The following is a 24,459-nucleotide window of genomic DNA, read 5'->3' on the forward strand; positions in this document are numbered from 1 at the left end:
CATAACACTCCTTGGATTTGTCTCTGTTTTATCCTCAGACTACTTACTTGACATATAAAGTGTAAGAAAGATTTATTCTTAAACTTAATTCTAAGTACTTGTATCTTCCATGATAAATGAGGATACAGGTAACCTGCAAACTCTGGACCCATCACAGTTTGGCTTTGTTAAAGGAAGGTCGTTCCTAGTAAACTTGTTGGATTTTTGAGAGGGTCACCAAAGCATTTGATAAAGGTAAGACTGCACACAGCTTAACTCAACCTGGCCAAGGCTTTTGATAAATATCCCACTCAGACATTCTAGACAAGGTCACTAATTTAGGTATAAACCCTTTTATCACCTGCTGGATAGCTAACTGGTTCACTGATAGGACCCAGGAGGTCAAAATAGGTGAGGCCACCTCCAACAAGAGGCCAGTCACTAGAGGATTCACCCAAGACTCAGTATTGGGCCCACTCCTTTCTGACATGTATTTCTCTGAAATGGAAACAAATGCTGAAGGTTTATGGCTGATTAAGTTTGCAGATGATTGCAAGCTGGGGGTTATCACCAGCTCCACTGAAGACACTCGCATTCTTCAAGAAGGTCTGTCTCTGACTAATGAGTGATGCCAAAGCCATGGTTTAAACTCAATGGTAAGAAATGCATAATTGTACCCTTTGGGAAATCAGCCATCCCAGCTAATTACAGTGTTGATAATACACCCCTAAGAGTTGACCTACTGGTCAAGGATCTGCGTATGCATGTAGTCAGTAGCATTAACTTGAACCAAAATGTGGCCACAGTGGTGAGGAAATTATTTTATGTTGCACAACTTATAAGTAAAGGCATGGCATCTAGATCCAAAGAGGTCAATATCTCACTGTACTCTGCCCTTATCAAACCAATCATAGAGTACAATTCTCCCTTTTGTATGTACCTCACCAGGCATGTGCAGCAATTAGAATGACCACAAAGGTTCCTTACAAAAAGAATACAAGGAATAACAAACCTGCTTTATACAGAATACCTTAAAGCCCTTTCCCTCTATTCAGTCTCCTATAGATTGCTGAGGTGGTGATCTGTGCCTGGCTTACAAGGCACCCAGAAACCCCACACTTATGAATCTCCTACATATTCATAAGTCAAAAAGTACCAGAAATACAAGGTCCAGGGACCTGAATTTTGTCTGTGACTTAAACAGAACATGCTGGAGAGACATGTATGTGTCCCAGAGACTGTCCCACCTATGGAACAGGCTTCCCATCCATGTGAAACTGAGTTTGTCTATTACCCAGTTTAAGCACAACCTAGACAAGTGGCTGGGGGAATAGGACATTTACACCAGGCCTGGCACCCATGTCCCTTATGGACAGAGGTAGCTTATAAATGCCTGACCCTCAAGTCTCCTACTTGGATGCAGGACATCATTATTCTTTCAGGAAAACTTGGCTAAGTTTAGAAAGGCACCTTGGGTCTTTACTCTAGTAATAGTCTATGACTATTAATCTATGCAGTCTGTTTTGCCTGATACTGAAAATTATTCTCGCTGCATCTTTCTGGTTTTTGGGTGGAGAGTACTGATAGATTTTAGTATTTTTTTTAACTAGCCAGTTCCATATAATCATAAAGTACCTGTCCCTTCTTATTCTGACAAGGTTCTTCATTAACTATTTGAAAGGATAAGTTGCACTATTAAAGAAGTTCACCTTTCCCAAGAGTTCTGGTATAAGACAAACATCATTTTCCATTTCAGTTCTATGGGCTTCATGAAAAAAAAATGAACCCACTGTTGAAAATGGTAGTGAGACTGTTTCTTATCACTTTCTTTCTGACCACTCAGTTGTCATTATCTCCATGTATGTTCAGGCAGAGTTTACTGTCTAGAGTGGGACCCTACCTTAACAACTTCACAGGAGGTGCTTAATATTTTTTAAACTTGGGTCTTGCACCATTCTGGTGCTTAACTTATATGTCTTTTTCCGAAAATTGGAGAGTATCGTATTATTTTTTCTGTGTATAATCGTGGAACTTTTCTCCCCAGGCTACCGCTGAAAAAGGATTCTAGTTCGGTCAGATTATCCCTGTTAACAAATGTGAAATAAATAAATAAATAATTTTACAGATCAAGCTATGTCCACTATTGCTAACAAAGGATTATCATTGGGTCGCCAGGTTATTATGTGTTCGAGACACGGATGTCAAGAAATTCACCTCCAGATCAAAGCTTGAAAGGTGAATTTTGGTATCCATTTTGAGAACACATAATAAAGGGTTATGATCAGTGAGACGATCATAATTGTTTGCAGTGCATGGAGCTTTATCTGCTCCATGTACTATTAGTTACAGGGGAAATATCGCTAAGTGAGCTTTCAAAGCCGTAAAACATTCATTACTGTCAGAGAGGTAGTGTAACGCAGCCATTATGTTTACACTTACCGCCATATCTATCACCCATCTAGATTTTCGCAGGATATCCAGATTATTGCTTCATATTTTTGCTTTGTTCCTCATAAAATATGTGAAATGTGTTTTTTTGGATGAACCACTGAAGCTTGAAGTCACTAAACAAGGACATACATTTGACTTTCAGCGTTTGCATTCTTCATATTATGCAGGTGAAAACATGTCCTGCTATTCTAGCAAATCCTACATTTTTTTTTTCAGGAAGTTAGGGACATGTTAAGGGTATAGACAATGGGCTAGAAACAAAATGTCTTTTTCTGCCACTGTCATTTACTAGTCAGCACCGGCAGATTTTACTACCTAGAGTGGGACCCTACCTTAAAAACTTTCACAGGGGGTGCTTAATATTTGTTTAACTCTGGACTTGCACCATTCTGGTGCTTAACTGCTGTACTTTTTCTGAATATTGGATAATAATCAGTGCACTTCATGTAGTACAATATTATTTCAACTGCTATATGGATCTTTTCTTCATGATCCTGTCCCATAAATGGGTTCTACCTATCAGACTGTCCACTCAACAAATGCAAATACATAAAATTAAGCATAAAGAGAGACAAATGTAGCTATTAAAGATCAGCAGCTGTTTGGAGGGAGGCCTAATGGTTAAGGTGTTTGCCTTGCAAACACAAGGTGCAAGGTTTGAGTATCACAAGGGATGATTGGCTAGGCTTAAAAATGGCTCGCAAGGGCAGTTAGCCTAATACTAACCTATGAACCTATGGAAGGAACCTGACTTTATTCAAGCTATATCTACATCATTTCAGTAACTTTTCTCAATATTGTCTACTGAAGCCATTTATTTATTATCTTGGTGAGCCATTGTTTAATGTCATATGTCCTTTCTTTTTGTATTCATAGTGCATGTAGATAATTTATTCTTTTTCAGTCTTCTGTTTCATAAAAATTTAAAAAATAATCTATACGTGTATTCTTTATTTGTCAGTCAGATTAGTGCCAGTGAGTCAAGATTCCTTTTCAGAGTAGACTTGAGAAGAAAAGTGACACAATACACAGGAACATGTGCATATGAATATGCAGTAACATCAAATGCAGTATAAATAGAATTTTCCTTGCAGAGAACAGCATATATAATGTTAAACTTGACTTTCACTATAGCAATAACAAAGCAACGTCATGACTAAGTGATAAAGTCAGCCACAGTATCCATATCATACTTCAAGAAAAAGTATAAAAACAATAAATATATGGAATACACTGAATATGGGAAAATATGCTTTTATTAAAGAGCTATTAATTGGAGCAAATTGTTCATGAATTGTGTATACTGAGCAAGCAGAGAAAATACCTAGTATAGCACAGGCATTAGATGAATGGCAAGAAAGAAATGAATCTGAAACTGGGGAAGGAAGAAGACTTCTAATTTTATGATGTGGGTCAGGATGTAAGAGGTAACAGAGAATTTTACTGCAAAAAGCTAGACCATGTCAGAGCCTACTATGAGTAGGCAGGAACAGTCAAGGGAATTTAACTGGTGGTAGTGCTTATCTAAGATTAGGGATATAGGTAAGGAAAGGTGTCTAGTGCTTATTAGTGGTTATTAATGTAGGTAACATTAAATATCTAGTGACTCCAGGAGATTAAGGATATAGGTTATGCAGTTATCTAGTGACTATAAAAAGTTAGAAATGTAGATAAAGAGGGTATCTAATCTAGTGACATTGCACCTTACAGATGTATATAAGAAGGAGCATCTAGTAGCCACTGTAGGTTATAGAATGTAGGTAAAGCGGGGTGTGGAATAGCTACTGTAGGTTAGAATGTAGGTAAGGTGGGGTGTGCAGTAGCTACTGGAGGTTAGAATGTAGGTAAGGTGAGGTAGGTAGAAGCCACTGGAGGTTAGAATGTAGGTAAGGTGGGGTGTGTTATAGCTACTGGAGGTTAGAATGTAGGTAAGGGGTGTGTAGTAGCCACTGGAGATTAGAATGTAGGTAAGGTGGGGTGTGTCATAGCTAGTGGAGGTTAGAATGTAGGTAAGAAGGGGTGTGTAGTAGCCACTGGAGGTTAGAATGTAGGAAAGAAGGGGTGTGTAGTAGCCACTGGAGGTTAGAATGTAGGTAAGGTGGGGTGTGTAGTTACCAATGGAGGTTAGAATGTAGGTAAGGTGGGGTGTGATATAGCTACTGAAGGTTAGAATGTATATGAAGGGGTGTGTAGTAGCCACTGGAGGTTAGAATGTAGGTAAGGCGGGGTGTGCATTGGCTATCAGAGCAGAAGAATGTAGCTGTGGAGGCAATATGGTTGGTTAGAAAGGATAAGGGCATTGGAGTGACTGTCATGGCCATTATGTCAGGTAATTTCACATCATCTGTAGAGCTGATGTCATATAAACAATTAGAAAAGACCTGTGACCTAATTTTATGGAATAGTAAGTTCCAAAGTTTTGGAACACAGATGCAAAATAGGACAGGTCTATGTTTACTGTGTGTTCTGGTACATTGAATGTGTGCCCCATTGAGAAGTGTAGTCATTATCTAGGGTAGCACATGGAGTCCAAGGCTGCAAGAGACAGCCAGGCTAGAGTGCCAAGGAGTTCATGAGTCACTATTAATTTGTATATTGCAGAACTTTTATATGTGTCATGTCACTAGCCATACCATTGTCATATCTGGCATACTGGTGCTTACAACTTCTTTTCTGACTCACCATTTTTGACTGGAGTGGTCTAATCATTCATGATTCAAGAGGCAGTTTGGACAGTTTTTTTTTTTACATTTAAATGTTATGAAAGTAATCGCCTTTGGATGGACCTTTCATCTAAGACAATCTTTTAAGAATCTAAATTCTCAAAGTAATATTTTTATGATAAAAGGAGCATCACCCAAAGCCATTTCAAATCATCACAAGACCAGCTGTGGTATCATTGAAACCCGGACATTACTAAACTTGCAATACTCAAGCCAAGTAATGTTCTCACATGTTCCTTGCACTATTGCATTCTATTACATTATAATGAGGTAATGCTTGTACAAGTTTGTTAATTACTTTGAAAGCTCTATGAACTTCTCTGTGTATTTAAAAGAGCATGACATTTACCTAGTTCTTAATTCTTAGCTTTTACTATTACAAAATCTATATTCATTGACACTACTGCTTATAAACTTGTCATTTCTTAATCATAGTTTATACTATGAATAATATATATTTTGGTGCTAAATTTCTTGATAGAAGACATATAATTATACCTGTCAAATGGTGATTTTATTTGACTGTGATTGCTGACAACTGATTAAATTCTAAAAGGTAGCAAAAACTGAATGCTACACAATCACACTTTCCTGCATGGCATATTCCTGTCTTTACTTATTAACAGTTACCTTCCCCATAAGATATTCTCTTGTATTCATCTCAGGTCTCAACAGAATAACATAACATTTAGGCAGAAATATACAAATGAATAACCCGGCACTGGAAGAAAGGATTGCAAAGATTTCTACTGCAACCATGTACTTCCCTTTGGTGCTCAGGTATGCTGGGATAAAGGAAAGCCACACACTTACAAATATCAACATGCTGAATGTGATAAACTGAGCCTCATTAAAAGTATCTGGTAGTTTTCTAGCCAGGAATGCAACAACAAAACTGACACTGGCTAAAAGCCCCATGTACCCCAGCAAACACCAAAAGGCAATAGCAAAACCCTCATCACATTCAATAATTATTTTATCATGTTGTACATTTCTGTTCCTTACTGGGAAGGGAGGAGAAATGGTTAACCACAGTATGCACAGAGTAACCTGAAACATGGTGCAGACAAGTACAATAGTATTAGGCAGGACTGGCCCAACCCATTTCTTTAAGCTGCTGTTTGGTTTTGTTGCATTGAAGGCAATCACTACAGTAACAGTTTTTGCCAGCACACAGGATACACAGAGAGTGAAAACAATGCCGAAGGTGGCCTGTCGTAACAGGCATGTTATTCTCACTGGATGACCTATAAATATCAAAGAACAGAGGAAGCACAGTGTGAGAGCAAACAGCAGAAGGTAACTGATGTTACGGTTGTTGGCTTTCACAATCGGAGTGTCTCTATATTTTAGAAAGATGAGTAGTACTGTAGCAGGCAACAACGCATTGACAGCAGCAATGAATGCCAAGATTGAACCCATGGCATCATTATAGGAAAGAAACTCTTCAGCTCTTGCAAAACAACCATCTCTGACGGTGTTAGACCAATAGTCTTCTGGGCATCTCCAACAGTTGTCAGAATCTAAAGACAAATAGGGTTATATGTAATGAGACTAAAAATGAACAGACAAGAGTTTATGCAATGTTAGGTCTTATGTTTCTATTGCAATGACAAAACATTTGAATCTAATCGAAAATAACACAGATTCAAAAAGTAAAAAAGCCAACACCCTTGACAAAAGTAGTCAGAACTGTTGTTTAAGCTACTGCTTTATGAACAAGTAAAAATCAAAAGATTTGAAATCTCATTTACTGTTAAAAATCATACTTTGTGATCTCAGTTTCCTTAATATTTTAATGTTCCTACTCACAGTGCTGATGATAAGGATATAGGTAAGATACTATCTAAATACCATAGAAGACTATTAGAGATGTGCTTCCTTATCAAGCTAAGCCTTAAAAAGAAATACTACAGTCGATTAGAGAATTATTTTTATCTCTTTGGGGCCTTGTTATGTCTGGGAGCTGCAACACCCATGATGTTTGATATTTTTCCATGAAATCTAATCAGAAACTTTGACATTTCTGTTTGATGACGGTTGTCACACAGGCAAATACTTTTGTGTTGGTTTCTTGAAGATGTCATGGATATTAAAGTGTAACATACTGTATTTTCTGATATAGGAAAATATTTTTACAGATGATAGAAGCTGAAGATGGAAATTTAACAAACTTACAATATAGTAAACATCTCCAAGCCATGCAGCTATAGAGCCATGATTGTGCCATAGACAGCCTGTTTTTGATTGACAGTTTGAGCACCGCTGTAGCTACCTGGGCAGAAATGAGAATAAGCAGTTAATGCTGGCCTAGCGGGTAAATGGTCCGGAAGGTTCCACTGCAGAAGGACTACCTGGGGAGGCTTCACATATGCTTACTGTGTACAGAGGGTAGGACTTGGGGGTGTAAGTCTGCTAAAACATCTATTACATTGTAACTTAGCATAGCACATGTGCAGAAGCACACACATTCACTTGCTCAGTGTAGCAGGCACTGAATCATACTTGCTGGTCATCAGCTGAAGAGAGTTAGAAGCATCATACATTTCCTAAGCCCTGATGAATTACAGCTATTATCCCAGCTCTTGTCTATCCCTCCCAGAGTCCCTGGATAAAAAGAACTGTGGAACAATGAACTGGCATATATGAGGATGAGCATGGGTGTCACTGGGGAGAACAGGGGCCAAAAAGACATTAAAATAAATCTTGAAACATACAAAATAATCTTCATCAAGTCTCTCTGCATTAGTTAGTTCCTTTGGCTTTGTTTAGGAAAATACACTTGCAAATTGCATCGCAGAGCTTGCCCTTTATTTAGTTATGTATTTATTTTTGCAAACTGTATCACAGAGCTTGTCATTTTTATTTCATTTTTTTCATTCAGTACCTTAAAAAAGGTATAGCCACAACTGAATTTTGAATGGGTAAACCCAAAATTACTAAAGGCAAAATATAAAATAAAGCTGGATGCACACACACACACACTGTCACCCAATATCTCTTGTGGGGGGGGGGGTCTTCTCCAAGTCCCACCTGCTTATCTTAAATATTCCCCTATCAAGATCACAATGATTTTGCTGTAAAGCACTTCAGTTATAAACTGAGTTCAGTGATCCCTGATGGCCTCATTGCATGGCATTATAGATTGTTTGGGCTGCTGGAATTGGACTTCCAGTTTAGGTCAATAATAATGTGCTAGAATAGTATCATTTGAGTAAGTAAACTCAAAGCTATCAAACAAGATGAATAAGTTAAATTACTCTTACAGACTACTCAATGAATTAAATAAATGTACCAGCTACACATTCAAGGGAGCTACACTAAATCAAAAATAATAAAGAATGCATTACAAATTATTTTCATAAAAATGTTTAAATTCTGCCGCTTACCTGATCTTTTTCTCACTACCTTTAGTTTTTCTCACAAAAAAAGAAAAAAAAAGAGATTCCCATTACATAGCATGACATCCCAATGGAAACTAATTAATAATCAGAAAATATAAAGCTACTTGAGAAAGAGTGTATACATACTGCCAGCTGATACTTCAAGCTTCTAAACATGCATAATCTGAGGAATGCAGTCAACTGTGAAACTAAATTTATGTTGAGTGAAGGTATCTGAACAAAACTGCAGACTAAATTTTCAGTTTTTCAACTAATTGTTTAAATGAGGCTTAACTTGAGAGGTAACTATAAGGGGAATTTCTTCTTAACAAACTTAGTTATTTTTTTAGCATTGGAGTGGGGTGTTTGGGCCTTTGCAGGTGAATGTGTGATTGGTTATGCCACAAAAAGTTGATGTTTTAGGAGAATACAGTTAATTTCAACAAGATATTAATTTTCTCAAAAAAAAAAAAAAAATTCAACAAGATATTCATTCTCTCAAAACAAACACCTGAGATTCATTTTAGAAGCTAAGCATTCAAATAGAAAAGATGGTTATGGTAGAACAAAAATAATATTTATTCTTTAAAACCATTTTTGAAACTCCAGATACATAGATGAAATCATTAGTTCAATTTTTAATGTAATGAGTCAGTTAATTAGCAAAATGTAGGGCATATGTGTTGTTGGGGATTAATTTAATTTGCAGAGACTGAGTTTGTTGAATGGCGGTTCATCCAGCCAAGTGTTTGACTGAACAACATTCCCATTTCTTGGAGGTTGCTCCATCCTTTTCCGTGAGATGCAGTGACCTTAAGAGTTAGCTGTCTGTCTTTAAGTAAGAGGTGTAGTATGATGTTCCCCTGCATGAAGCTTATGATGTTCTATAGCACCACAGAAAACTGAGATTGATCTACTACTATATATTTAGATATGTGAAAAGAAGGTCCATCTACTGAAAAAAGTAGGACTAATTCCACAGGCTTTACTCTTTCTTGGGAGGTAAAACTTTCACAGGCTGCTTGAAACACTTTCCTTTCCCATCATTCACTGTGAAGGGCTACCCATCCAGGTCTTGTCTAGGACCAGCTGAACAACATAAGAAAATAAAACATAAAGAGAAAAGGAAAGAAAACTAGACAAACTACTCCAACACTGGGAGATGAAAGGAAAGTATATTACAGTGAATAGACCTTCTTAAACACCTATCATTTGGTTATGGAATAACTTTTGTATCTTTTAAGAGTTCCATCCTGTCTAAGCAGTAACTAATCCTTCTAAATGAAAATCCTCATGCGAACATCCCACAGATAATGGAAGTCTCAAATGCAAAGCTAGATCTGATGATAATACCTAGCTTACAGTATTCTACAAAGTGTTAAATAAAGACCAGGTAGCTGCTGCACAGATACTGGCATATGGAAAGACTAACAGGAAGTGACATTTCAGTGTAATCAGTGTGTGAAGTGACTTGCAAGCGACTCACCATATTTTGTATGCCACAACTTTATTAATAACTCAAAAGCAGGAATAAGAAACTTGTAACTGTTTTTAACATGGACAATAAACACATTTTAAAATGTATTCATGAAAATGCACTGCATGCTTTACCTAAATCAGTAAAGATGCTATGCTATGAAGGTCATTATAATTGTAGAAACACCCTCAATGTATGCCACAGTCAAACCTCTCAAGTGTCCAGATTTCTGCAGAATGTCCAGATTTTTGCCTCATATTTTTGGTCTGTTCCTCATATAGTTTGCCTGTTTCACATAAAATGTGGGTTTCTGGCAAATTATTGAGAACTGAAGTCAGAGAATAATGACAGACATTTGAGTTTCAAATTTCATATCCTTCAGAAAATACATATTAACACAAAACCTGTTATCTAGCAACTTTCTAAGTTTATGAGTAATATCTAAAATCCATCACTATTTTTGGGCCTCTGTCCCCCCACTGTATTTGTTTTTGTACAGATTTATTACACTGAGAGGGTGAGAGATATGACCACAGTTTATTATAGGTGGTTGCCAATGCACTAAAACGTTATAATAGCTGGAGTCAGACTTCTTAGCAGTCAAGCCATAGCATGTCTGTAGCATAAAAATCTTTCTCTCAAGTTATATAAAATAATCACATTGATATCTTTTCAGTGTGAGTTGGTAGCTGCTATGACTGCACTATCCATAGCATAAGCTATGTTTCCAATGTAGATGCACATAAATGGCTTACTTATTAGCAGAGTACTGGAGTTTGACAGCCATACAGAAAGTAAAGCAAATAACTGTTCCTATAAATTTAAATAATCAAGGCAGCTCCAACATTTGTGGAACATACAAAATTAAAAAATGCAGAAGATCAGAAAGTGACTTTGCATCCCTGTGCCAAATCAGGAATAAGAGTGAAGGAAAAGTTGTTGTTGCACTTGGCACTGATTACAAATGCATAAAAAGAGGAATGCTGTGGTTTTCTTCACAGATAAAGCAGTTTCCATAAAAACTGTCAGTTGAGAAACCATTCCTGTGGCATCAGCAGACAGCAGTTGATGGAATGTGGTTGGGAATGAGGAAATGGTTGGACTGAATACTCCGTGGCCAGACTCTCATGGCCTCTTATTTTGTCCCCTGCTGTTTGTTGAAATGTCATATTACTATCATGTTGTCTCAGTGTATGGCTATCAGGGCTATCGTGAGAGTATCCTAAAAGGTTGTGAAGGTAAACAGAATGACTCACTTCTCCAGAACATGGCTGTGAGGCTGATGCTCTGAAATATACAGATAGATGGACAGAGCTGTCCCCCCACTGAAGTGCCCTCCGCACTCCAGAGAAAATATATCCACAGTGACTAATGCTTGAGTGGCTCATAAAAGGAAGGGGGTTCCTGCAGGTATGTAGGCAATGCTCAAATACCACACTAAATGAGACATGCAAAACTTGGAGATCTTAATGTGACAGTAGCTGGCATCCAGAGTCTGAGATCAATGCACCTGAACTGTCCTCTTGAAAGTCCTCATATGAACCCCCATTATAATATCTGTTGCAGTGATGTGAAGGTCATAAGCTGAATTCTGCAGAAACTGAATGGGATGCAATGACCTGCGATGCTATCGACTGAAGATCATAGGCTCAGAGGAGGTTACTAGGCTAATGGCCCTGGGGCCCTTACAAGCCTAGCCAAGAGTTTACCTCCAAAAAGAAACCTCAGGCAGCACCTGTCACTCCTGTCATTGAGGGACACAGGTGGAACTCCTGGGACAAATTTGTGGTTTCCCAGACACTCATCAAGGCTGCACTTGAAGAGGGTCAGCGAGGTGCTCTGTTTGATGTGTATGGGAAGTCTAGTCCAGAGATGGAGCAGTCTCTGGGAGACAAACCTGTCTCTCCAGCAGATTTTGTTGATGTCGCATATTAGATTCAGGCCTTTCATGTGGGTAATGCGCGAGGAGTTAGACTTATGGATATGGATCATCTCTAGTAGGGCAGGGTCCGAGATTGCCTTGTAGGCGAGTCACAGCTGAACAATCTTTATGATACCAAGTAGAGTGATAGTGAGTTGAGTCTGTCTGCATAGGACGGGCCATGGATTCTCTTTGTGAGGTATTTCTGTGGCCTTTCCAGTTGGTACAGATGTTTGGAGAGGTACACACCAAATGGGGCATTATACTCAATTATTGGTCTAATGATGGAGGAGTATAGAGAGTAATAACCTCCCTTTTTCTGGATGCAATCACTTTACTTATGAGATGAACCAAGTAAAAGGCTTTTCTGACCACTGCCGCTACATGATGTTTGAATGTGAGATTGTTGTCAATCTGTGTACCCAGGTCTCTCACCACAGGTTGCGTGGGTAGGGGGTTGCCGTTGATGTGTTAATCAGTAGGGGCCGGGTTTTTGCCGAATGGTATGATGATGCATTTTTTTGCATTTAACTTGAGGCCATGTCTTTGGTGCCAGTCATTATTTGCTGTGAGACCCTCTTGCAGTATGTTAATATAATCTGAGGAGTCGATGACAGCAGCCAACTTACAGTCATCCACAAACTTAGTCAGCCACAGGCCTTTAGTCTTTGCCTAGACCTCTGAGAAGTAGATGCCAAACAGTAGGGGTACCAGGACAGATCCCTGGGGAACTCCACTAGTGACAGGTATGCTATTGGAAGCAGAGGGGTGGATAACTGATCTGGAACAGATATGCTTGTCAAGGAGTAGTATGTCTAATGAGCACCTGATGAAAGTCAGGGTCTGGGATGGTTGTAGCTGGGACTTTGCAAGATTCATTCTGTGTGTGTGTGCGTACGTGTGTGTGTGTGTGTGTGTGTGTGTGTGTGTGTGTGTGTGTGTGTGTGTGTGTGTGTGTGTGTGTGTGTGCGTACGTGTGTGTGTACGTGCATGTGTGTGCGTATGTGTGTTTGTATGACACAGATGGAAGAATGTGTGAAATAGATTGTTCTAGTGCCTTGAGGAAATGTTGCCTTTTCTCCCAGATGCAGTGATTAACTACATAGGAGCATAGTTCAGGTTATGAAAGAGACGCGTAGCTGCTTTTGTCATGCACAAAAATAAGTTTGTGATTTTTTTTTTTTTTTTTTTTTGTGATTGACATATTCCGTTCTGTAATTCTTTTCAGAAAAACATTTGGCTAATAGTCCATAGAGCAACTGCACTAAATTCAAAGGGATTCCCTTTTGTTATGACACAATTGTCAATCACTCTTAAGATAAAGAATGAAAGTTGCAACATAATACCATTTGGTTGTTATGCGTTTTCATTTGCAACAAAAGTGCTAGGTGCTCCAGGGTCAATACCAAAAATACAAACTCATCTTCTTTGGTTACTTCTTGCAATTGCAAGAAAAGCTGTTAGAATGAATTGGAAAAGTCAGAAACTCCTCTCTTTCTCTGGTTTTCTTGATTTAACAAAAATTGTATGTAATGGGGTATTACAAACTCTTTATAACAGAACACCAAATGCCACTCATAAAAAAATTGTCCTGGTTAAAATTAAGGACTCTATTAGATAAATATTAATTTTGATGAGAAGATTTCATTTGTTATGGACCATGTATATAGTTTTGTTGAGCATATTGTTTAGATTTCTGGATTGTATTATCACTTGAGTTATATGTATTGTATATTATATTGTTACAGTAAAAATCCAATAAAAATAATTAAAAAAAAAAGTGCTAGGTGCTCTGGAAAGCACACATAATCCCACTGATTTTATTTTACCAGTGTGGACATCCAAAGCACAAGTTCTCTTTTTTCTAGTTTGATGTAAGAGCACTTTCTAGGTAAGCAATCAATTCAGGGTCACATGGGAGGCAAATGGAGACTGCAGGACTCAAACCATACACCACATGATGAAGCTCATAGTTTTAATTCTCCACATTAAACTGCCTGAATTATTAATGCATATTAGCAAAATAATAATATACATTTTTTGGAAATCTTACAAATGGAACATCTGGGATTTGGAATATACCCTTTAAGCTTCATGACAGATGGCTAAAATGAGTGGACTCCAGCAGCAAGAATGGACTGTCCACAGTAAGATGGTACCATAGTCAAGTGGGGAGGCAGATTGTCTATCTTCAGTTCTAGGGTCCTTACGTATACACTGACGCACACACACACACACACACACACACACACAAACACACACACACACACACACACACACACAAACACACAAAAAACACACAACACACACAGCTTTTCAGTGTTCTTTGATCTCTGCCAAATCTTCTGCCTTAACACTAAACCACTCAACAAATCCTTACAAAGCACAATTTCATGTGCAGGAATAATCATGTATATCAGTAAATACACCGGTACAGTAAGTAAAAATACTGCAGTTAAAAATGGGGTTATTTGTATTGCCTTTACTGTTCTTTATTCTCGTGTCTCCTTCTTTATTTGTGTCATCTTTTCTACTCCTTATTTATAAGGAGTCATTACCTTTTACAAGACTAAATATTTTGTTTGCAGACACAAAAGTTATCCTAAAGTCATTATGAGCTTCAATTTAACTCATTGTCCTAAAAGTGGAGTATTTAGGGGAAGTTCTTGAAAAAAAAACTTCAGATTATTTTATATTTAAAATCGTGTACTTAATTGTGTAATGTGTACATCAGATGCATATATATATATATATATATATATATATATATATATATATATATATATATATATATATATATATACATTAAATGTAAATAAGAATATCAGAAAGTGTATATGGAAAATGTGCCAGGATATAAGCACATTTCTACACTGTAGTTATTACTGTGTCATTAGAGCCTGCTTTTGACATCTCATGTATTAATTTGTGGCACTATTTCTTGTTGTACCTAACATTTCTTGTAACATTTTGTTTGTTGTATTTGCCACCTCATAGAATCTTGTCACATTTTGCCTATTGCAATAATCATCACATGAAGTCTTGGAGATCTGAATATCTATGGTTTGTGAAAAAAAATTAAACTGCGACTTCCATGCTTGTTGCTCAGTTGTACATTAATAAATTGGTACTGCATTGCTTAGCACATTGTAATACTCCTCCTCGTTGCTTAGGTATTTTTATACTATTACTTTTTTGTGCTGAAGCATCCATGAATGCTGTTCAATACAGTAATGAGCTGTAGTGGGTTTTCCTGTATTCAGTTTTATTGAGAGTATTGTATTGTATGGTATCATCTCATAGTGTTCTGTGCTATGTTGTATAGAACTGCATTGTTTTTTACCATCCTATAACTGATTGCACTGACCTCCTTATATACCATATGACTACTGTATTGTGCTAAATTTAGAATTTAGCTCATAAAATCAAAATTTTAAAATGTCAGAATCCATATGGTTGAAACTATATGATAGATATTTTAAAAAGCCGAAAACCCAGAAACATGACCATGTTTTTGCAAGGGGGCTAGCAACCCCCCACACCCCTGCTAATTATAATTATCAATTCTGAGATCACACTACAGTGGGAAAAAGGTCACATTTCCCAATGTACACTGTACCATGATCTCAGCCAAAATGGTCAGTGTTTTCAAATGTCTAATATATGCTCTCAAACATATGAATGTCTACATTTTAAAACGTCTTCTATCTTCCTAACTAGACCCACAACATTCATCCTGTGTTGTAGTAATTTTCACACAGTTTGCATTGCTTCACTAACCCTCTATACATTATGCAGCACCTCTTCCCACCACCATCATCACTGTCCTCATCAACTTAGTCATGACATGTTCAGCTGGTATTTCTAGATTAATCATGGGTCCCTAGTCTGGCTTTGAGCTTCTGTTGCTTGCTTTCTAGTGCTAGGCATGCTGGGACAGTATGTAAAGTACCATGTGCTTACTGACAAACATTTGCTATTACCACAAAATAAGTTCACGTGTGAAAAGTACAGATACTTAAAATAAATGAAAACAAGCCTTTCACACACACTGGTTACTAGAACCCATTCTAACTCCATACCTACACAGTGTGAGACAAACATAAAATCTTATGCCGAGGTTCTCCTAAGCACAGCACTGCAGATGTCTACATCACAGCCAATTTTCAACAACCCAGTAACGCCAGTTTCATGCTACATATAACTTATTCCCCCACCGCTAGGGACAACATTCACTGGAGTGATTTGGCAAAAGTCTTCAGGCACAGCGTCCTCTCACCATGGTAATGTAAATGTAATTGGTAATTCCATACTTTCACCAATTCCATACTTTGGCACACTGTTGCACAAATCATAAGGCTGAGCAAAGACAGAGAATTAAAAAGCTGCATCTTGGGTGCTGGAATTTGTCATATCACAAAGGTAATCAAGTCCCTTCAACCAATGTATGAACACAACATGGTCATTTCTCATGTGTTTATGAATGAAGATGGAGCTAATGAAACTCTATAAGTTTGTATTTAAGGCTAGAAAAAAACTAGCCGTGAGCAGTATCTTACTATCACCAAGACTGATGCCACAGTATAAACAAAATATGGCTCCCCAGGATTTAATGAAATCCATGTAGGCACAGTGTAGAGCCTACACGGAATGTATCCATGTACACGGCCACATTTTCCCCTCGACAGCATGCCACGCATATTAATGATGGCGCACTGCTAAAGGACACTCGGGGAACATGAATATTGAATCAGTATAGGGAGAGGTGTAGTGGCTACCCGTGGCTGCAGATGAGTGTGAAGCCCCCTGTAATGCTCCCCGCCACTGTTGTAATGTTGTGAAATGTGTCAGCTGTATAATATGTAATTTTTATGATGTGCTATTTTTTTTATTATTATTACACTGCATGTTTGCATGGTGTGGAGCATAGCAATGCCAAGCTGTGCTCACATATAGACAGCTGACACCTGGCAGACATCTAAAAATAGAAACCAGATGTAATTAATTAGCATAATTACATTTTTTTAATTTTCATTTGGGTGGCGTGGAATGCAGCAGAGCCAAGTGGAACTCATACATACATGGCTGACACCTGCAAGACATCTAAAAATAGAAACCGGATGTAATTAATTATTTAATTATAGGTGTGTTTAAGAGTGTTTGCATGGCATGACACGGTGCTCAGCAGCACTAACAGGTAGCCTAGTAGTATATGTGAAGGGTGTAGTCATTTTTATAACATATAACTGGCTACATGGATAGAGTTACAGTCTTATGTTTAGTAGATCCTAGGTTTGAGTCAATAACATGCAGAAAATGTCTGTAAAGGAATGTAATATTTTTCATAATTTTATGAAGCTGTGGTGAATTTTGGCACTGTTGCACTCTGCTAAGCACTGCTCATTCAAGCTAAGCAGTGTATAAACATGCTAATGGCTACTGATGTTTGCAAGGTGCTAAGCCTCGCTAAAACCACAGTTCTGAGAGTTTTCACGCTGCTTGGCTTTGCTTAGCTGGTTTGTGCTCTGCTAAGTGATAGTGCTTTTTTGAATGTTGCTCAGTGATGTGTAAGGGTAGGAAAACAGCTTATATTAAACCTAATAGGTGATAATACTGCAATAGTCATTGGAGTTCAATCAACTGTTGGTATGGCTAGTAGTGTTGGTGAATGTGTGCACTTTTGGGTGCAGAGGTGGGGTATTCAGAAGTCCAGGGTGATGGTCAGGCTCCTTGTTAAAAACCATGAACCCTGGCTGATGCAGGGTGGATTCCAGGTCTCAAGAGTGTAAGGCAGAGGCCTGGGACTATTTGGCCAGGGAACTCACCCGTGTTACTAGTATCTCCCACACAGGTGAGCAGTGTCTTATAATGACCTGAAAAGGAGAAAGATGGGGAACATGGACATCTGGGTCCAAGAGGCAAGAGCAGGGAATGCCCCACAAATATGTAAGTAATATATCCTCTGTTTTGCTAATATGCAAACTGAATGTCTGCAAAATGGGTGTATAATGGTATGCTTGTCTCCCAACAGTTGCAGCTGAGAGGATTTGCAATGTCAAGTCCCATGATGGGTGCCTGGCCAGGTGGCACCATGAGCATGGTAAGTATGGATGTAGTATGCTAACTGTAGTGCAATAAGCAAGAAAAACTAAAGCATTTTCTGCAATAAGGTATACACCAAAAAAATGTAGTGCAAGAAATGGGCAGTTAGAGCTATAGTGCAATACATGAACAACACCAACTGATGTTCAGTAAACAATAAACAATACCAATAACAGTAAGCAAAATGGTGTTCAGTAGGATTCTGTTGTCATATCCATGGCAGTAGAGCTGTATGCATTGCTTCTCTATGGTAAGGTTGCTGCAGTCAAGTGTAACACTGTAATAGCTGTGGAACGCAAAACTAATGGCCTGCAAACTGTATTGCTTAATTCATGGTACTGCCCAAGCTGTCTTCAGGCCATTTTGGTCACATAATGCACTCTGTTCCTCCTACTTTGAGTAATAAATGTGTATGGATGAGGTAGCCCACTCCATGGGCAGATATTGTGTGTGTACTTCACAGATATTTCAAAGCAATCTTCTTCTTCTTCTTTTGATATTTCAAAGCAATAATAATACAAATGTTCACCAACGTTGCTGATACTACAATAAAGCTGTTGTAATATATGCAGAATAGATGTATCCTATATATGTGTCATACCTCTCAACCTGGAAACATCAAAAATCTGGACAAAGGCCCATGAAAAATAGGTACAAATCTGTATGCTGATTAACATAAAATTTGAATACATAATTATGTAGCCCCACCCACTTCAATGGAATTGTGTGATACCGACTTTTAAACACAAACTGAAGAAAAGACAACCAATATATGATCATGAAACACAAAATAAGAAGAACAGTGTTTTATTTATATTAATATTTGAACTTGTGCAACACTAAAATACAATATTCTTTTATAAAAATAACACTGGGTGCAGATGCACTTCAGCCTTCTTCATTAAATAACATAAAATATAAACCAGGACAACAAATTATTTTAATACTAAGGAGCTCTAATTAGAAAACACAGAATTAATGGTTGAGCAAATCTTTTAAAATATAATAATTACTTATGACTGTCTCCTCTGATTATGAAGCTTCAAATTCACCTGTCACAGAATGATATAAAAGAACTGTAAGCAATAAATGCATAGATGTGAGACTATGAATATGCCTAAAGCAAAGAAGTTGAGATGAAAAGTATTCTGAAATATAGGAAATCTCCACTGCGGGGACCACCTAATCTCTCACCAGTCCGAATAGATGTTTGAAAAGAATATTACCTACTTCAGGTATTGCATTGCTAATGCTAGAGAATCAACACAATGTAAAGAAAATGTTAGAAAGAAATTACCAGAGAGAGGAATACTGCAATGAGAAAAGCTACAGAAGGCTATAACATCTGCAAGTTGAAAACACATTGAGAATTCAAAAAGCCATAAGAAAATCTAAAGTATGAAGCTGGAGGTGTTGCTAAAGCAGCTGGACCAAGATCCTTTGTAATTTGTGTGGGGAGATGGCAAGCTATATACTGCTAAGATCTGAAATCCTATGTCCATTTCCCTCTGACAGATTAACAATCCCAAACAGTTTAAATACAGCCTAAAATAATTCCGTTTTGACTCTTAGGCTTATAACAGTACCCCCTCCCCTATACACACAAGCCAAACACCACTACCCCATATTCTCTTCATCACTACTTGCTTTCATTTGTGCTTCTATGTAAAAGATCCACTCCCTACAGGATAAGGTTATGTTTGACCCTGATAACCAATTACCTTTAAGGTAAATAACTGTCTCTAGTAAATACTGTCTCCCATATTTCACTCTTCATATTAAAATACAAATAGTAGATAGCACTTTGGTTGTAAACAATTATTTCCCCCTTCTTTGTCCTATCTTCTGCTTCTTCGGACTATATATTCCTTCTTTTTGGACTTCCTCCTTTCTGCTTCACTGGCTGCCTTCATATCCACAGTTTTATAACATTAGTGTGTCTCTGTGATTGTACCCAATTTTGAATGTATTGATATTTTATGCTCTCAGTTTGGAATGTTTTGTTTTTTCCTCAGTGAGTGCTGATACTCACTTTCGAAGTAATAACAAGCATTTTGGTATATCATTGGCCCAGTAACACAAATGCAAACCCTTAAATTGTGGGTCCCAAAACTCCTGACAACTAACTGATTTCATCCCTTAAATACTGAATTGTTGAGTTTACTACAACACCATTAGAGTGTTTGCAAGAGGAGTGGTTTGCCCATCATATCCCATACACCTTCAGTGCTGACTAGTCCCTTAATTACACATCATACAACCACAGGTCTACCTGGTGACTCATTCTTAACATCTGAAATGTTTAGCAACACATTCATTCAGAAGTAATCAATACCTCAAATGCATCTTCATAATTATGCTCCAAACCTATGCGTTCAGAAGTGAAAAGTGTAATGTCACTTGACTTTGCAGACATCTGAACAAATCACTGGAAAAATAAAGGCAGCATACAGAGAAGAGAAAATAACTACTGTATAGATGGTGTCATTGTGACAATTTGTGTAATTACTACAGTATGCTTTTGTGCATACCTTTTTATTTGGAGAATACAACTTAAAACATGATAAAATAATACTGCATTGTTGTGCAATTCCCATAATTGGAATAATCTGACACTCAGTTGCTCCACAGGGTCCTTCAATATAATTAAGCAGAATATAAAAGGAATGAGCAGTCATGGCATCGTCATGAAACATTATAAACTAGATCAAACATTTGATGGTATGACTTACATTTGAAAATTACTATCTCAAGTTCAACTAACTTTTCTGTGAAATGTGAATTAAAGGCAATAATGGAAAACGGTATCTCTACACAACAGTAAGCAACTGTACAAAAGCAATTAGTGTATTAAACACTGAAATGTAACAGCAGCATCATTCATGTGCTGCTTATGATCAAAGATTTTCAGAATATATAAAGTTAGACATACTCATTAGCACTAATATGGAGCACTTCGTAAAGCTGTAGCATAGTTATCCACACACAACTATGGCAGTAAACTCAGTGCAGAAAATTACCTTAGACCAAGGAATGCATAATATAATTTCTTGTGTAATTTAATACACAGCTTCACATATAAATCTAAAGCCACTTCCAGTTGAGAGGCACAGCATATTTGCAGTATTTAGCAAGATGGGTCAGTTATCCTAATGAAGGAAGTGAGAATAGTGAATATGTACCATTCAAACACTGCATACTAGAAGAGCTGATATCCACCTCAGAGCATGATGTTGTCACACTTGTGCTGCTGAAAATAACACCTTCAACAGAGCTGAAGCAAGGTTATACATACATAATTAACAACACTTTTGAAAACCTTTGACTGAAACTTCCATACCACAACCAAATCTGACGAGAAAAAAAGTAGTCCTTAATCCTAGAATTGAAGAGTCAGCAAAGAGCTATTATGCATTCCTAACAGTTTACTTTAATAACCACCTTCTGCTAACCTGTAGCGAGATGATACAATACTTCTGTGCTACAGTTCCGTACACAGATTGTAAGTTAAGCAGACAAATTATAACAGCTACTGCTCTGCTGATCTCAATGAACAAGTAGTACCTCTTCTGGACATACCCACCCACAGCTTGTGCCTAGGACAGCCATCCCCCTTTGCCCCAAGTATACTACAGTTTGATCAACAGCTCCTCATAAATAAAATAAGTCATGTCAAAAGAAAGCCTTCTTTAGCTGAAACTGAAAAAAATAATTTTCTGTCACATATATACATATATATATATATATATATATATATATATATATATATATATATATATATACATATCTATATATCTCACACAAAGACACAGACATACACTCCCTCCCAACAAAAAAAAAATAACAGCCTTGCAAAGAAGGAGAACAAAAAAAAACGATCCTTTTCATTTCATATAATTACAAGTACGAATGTACTATGACTCAAAGCATTTCCTTTTCTTTATCTTTCAGCTAAATCAGCTTTATAAATTATTTTATTTACCTGCTGGGGGTGCAGGAGGAGCAGGGCGGGGAGAAGCAGCAGCAGAAGAAATAAATTTTTTCATGATGATGATGATGATGATGATGAGACCGACCTTCCAGGATTCACCACTGCACAGCTCCAAGTCTGTTACCGTTAGTACTTGTTCTGCTACTCTGCCTCTGCTGCCGAGGGAAGGTTGCCTTGCCAAGTCATGAGTCTGTCTGAGTGACTCCTGTGGTCCTTCCTTCTTCTAGTCTAAACTTTATGCAAGTGCACTGCCAAGTGCCAACCAAGTTCCAAGTATGCAACAACACCAACAACACTTATTTTAAATAAAAAAAAACACACTGTCTCTGTCCTTGGTTGTGCTATTGCTATATATATTAGATGCTTCTGCTTGCAATGCTCATTCAGTGGCACAGTGCTCACTCAGTCAGGCTTCCTAAGTTCTTAAACTGTTGTCTGCCCTGCCCACCCTTTTCTCTTTATTCCTTATCCCTAGTAATCCCTAACTGTTGCAGATGGCTTGAATGCAGCATGTAAGATGTGTAAGTGATGAGTCCAGCACATGCTGAATGTAAACAAACTCAAGTCTCTCACTCACGCAGCCCTCAGCCGAATTCTGACAGGCTGCTCACAAAGCTGACATCACCGCGCACGCCTCCTCGTAAATGAGGTCACTCTGAAAAAAAGACATAAAAAAAAAAAAAAGCTGGGAAATTCAGAAATTAAGGGGTGCCACTCGGGAATCATGGCACCCCATTATTTGGACCACAAAACTACTAAAAACTGAGAGATTTCGTATGGTTGAGAGATATGGCATGTGTGTTCTACTGTCAGTGCAGTCAATTATAACACTGTAATAGTTCTAAAATGCAAAAAGCTTGTCCTGTAACTTGTATTGCTCAACTCATAGTATGGTTCAAGGTTATCTTCAGTACTCTTGTCAGTCATGTAATACTCAGATTTTCTCTCTCCCCAGGAACAAAAGGTATAAGAGTGAGGTAGCCCGTGTTGTTGTTGTTGTTGTTGTTGTGTCTTTCGGCTTTTCCCGGTTAGGGGTCGCCACAGTGGAACTCCGGTCCGCTAATGATTGGCAGTAGAATTTTATGTGCCGAGTTGCCAGCCCTGATGCACAACCTTCAACGAAGGTACGCCCATTCATGCACGTCTCCACACAGAACAGGACAATGAGCAAATATTGTGTTTAGATTTCATAGACTTTTAAAATCAGTAAGAATAATGTGTTCACCAGCATTGTTGATTCATAAATAAAGCTGTCGACTTCCAGTATGGCTATATTCATTGCATGTCTGTACTAAGTTGCTGCAGTCACTTATTACATGATTTGCAGATGTCACCTGCAGTCACAGCTATTAGGTTCTATTCCCATGTCTGGCAACTAAGGCATGACGGCTGTCTAGTTTATGAACTGCACACAAACATGCCTCTCAAGTGTCAAGTGTCATGATATCTCATACTGTAATTAATATTGCATAATCCATCTGTCACAGCATTACCAGAGACATTATTACTTGGAATGCAAAGTTTTACCAAATATGCTTACAGAAAACCGTGGTAGTTATATAAGTCCACACGATGTGCAAATGTTCTGTCTAGTTGTGTACCTGCATTTGTTATTGCTTGTCCCATACTGTCCCATGGAACAGCATGAGAGCTATGTACATGCTACATCACCTATAGTAGCTTGTAGTCACTGTACACAAAACTGACAATACACACCTGTAGAGTTAATATTACCACTGTTTTCAGGGATCTAATCTGCAATGTCACTAATGGACTGTTTTTCTATCATTCCCCACCCCTTATCTGCATGTATTTAATATTGTTTTGTATTATTATGGCTTACTATTAACATATTTTGTTAAAATAACTATATTTTGGGAAATGTGGTTTATTATTATGTGTTATTATGGTTCATATTGACATGTTTTGTTAAATTAACCATTTTGTTTGCCTTATGTGGTTTATTATTATGTGTTATTATGTTGTCATATTAACATATCTTGTTAAATTAACTGTGTGGTTCCCCTTATGCCTTACCTGTTACTGGCATTCTGTTAACATACTGCCTGTTCTGTTACTTCATGTTGTGTCATACATAATATACATTACTATGTATTTGGGTTAATTAATATGATGTTCCATGCTGTTAATACGAACAATACTTTGTTCATAACTAACCTCAACTTATTACTATACTTCAATTACCTCAGCACATCAAGGTAGGCCAGTTCCAGCTGATCCTTCTACCTTGCCTCAACCAGCCGTGGCACCTGGTCCCAGCAAGCCTGGGATCCAGACCGGTGGTGCTCCCTCTGCTCTTCCTGCAATACCTACAGCATTAGGTAGTGCCACCTCACAGGATGTCGATGGGCCTCCCTCTGGGAGTGGTGGTGGAAGGGGAGCTATCACCCAGGCTGAGCTGCCAGTCCTGA

At 37.8% G+C, this 24,459-nt stretch overlaps 1 protein-coding gene across 1 annotated transcript in view; it reads right to left on the reverse strand.

The window, feature by feature from the left end:
* Positions 1 to 3,355: 3,355 nt before the first annotated feature.
* The window catches only part of LOC122790583 (extracellular calcium-sensing receptor-like), a 177,999-nt gene continuing 156,895 nt past the window's right edge, over positions 3,356 to 24,459 (reverse strand). Inside the window, exon 5 of the mRNA XM_044058108.1 lies at positions 3,356 to 6,676. Within this exon, the coding sequence (XP_043914043.1) occupies positions 5,766 to 6,676 (911 nt within the window). The 3' untranslated portion in view covers positions 3,356 to 5,765. The remainder of the gene's footprint in view (positions 6,677 to 24,459) is intronic.

The sequence above is a fragment of the Protopterus annectens genome, chromosome 16.part0, assembly GCF_019279795.1.
Source record: "Protopterus annectens isolate FY-2018-M chromosome 16.part0, PAN1.0, whole genome shotgun sequence".
Taxonomy (NCBI): domain Eukaryota; kingdom Metazoa; phylum Chordata; order Ceratodontiformes; family Protopteridae; genus Protopterus; species Protopterus annectens.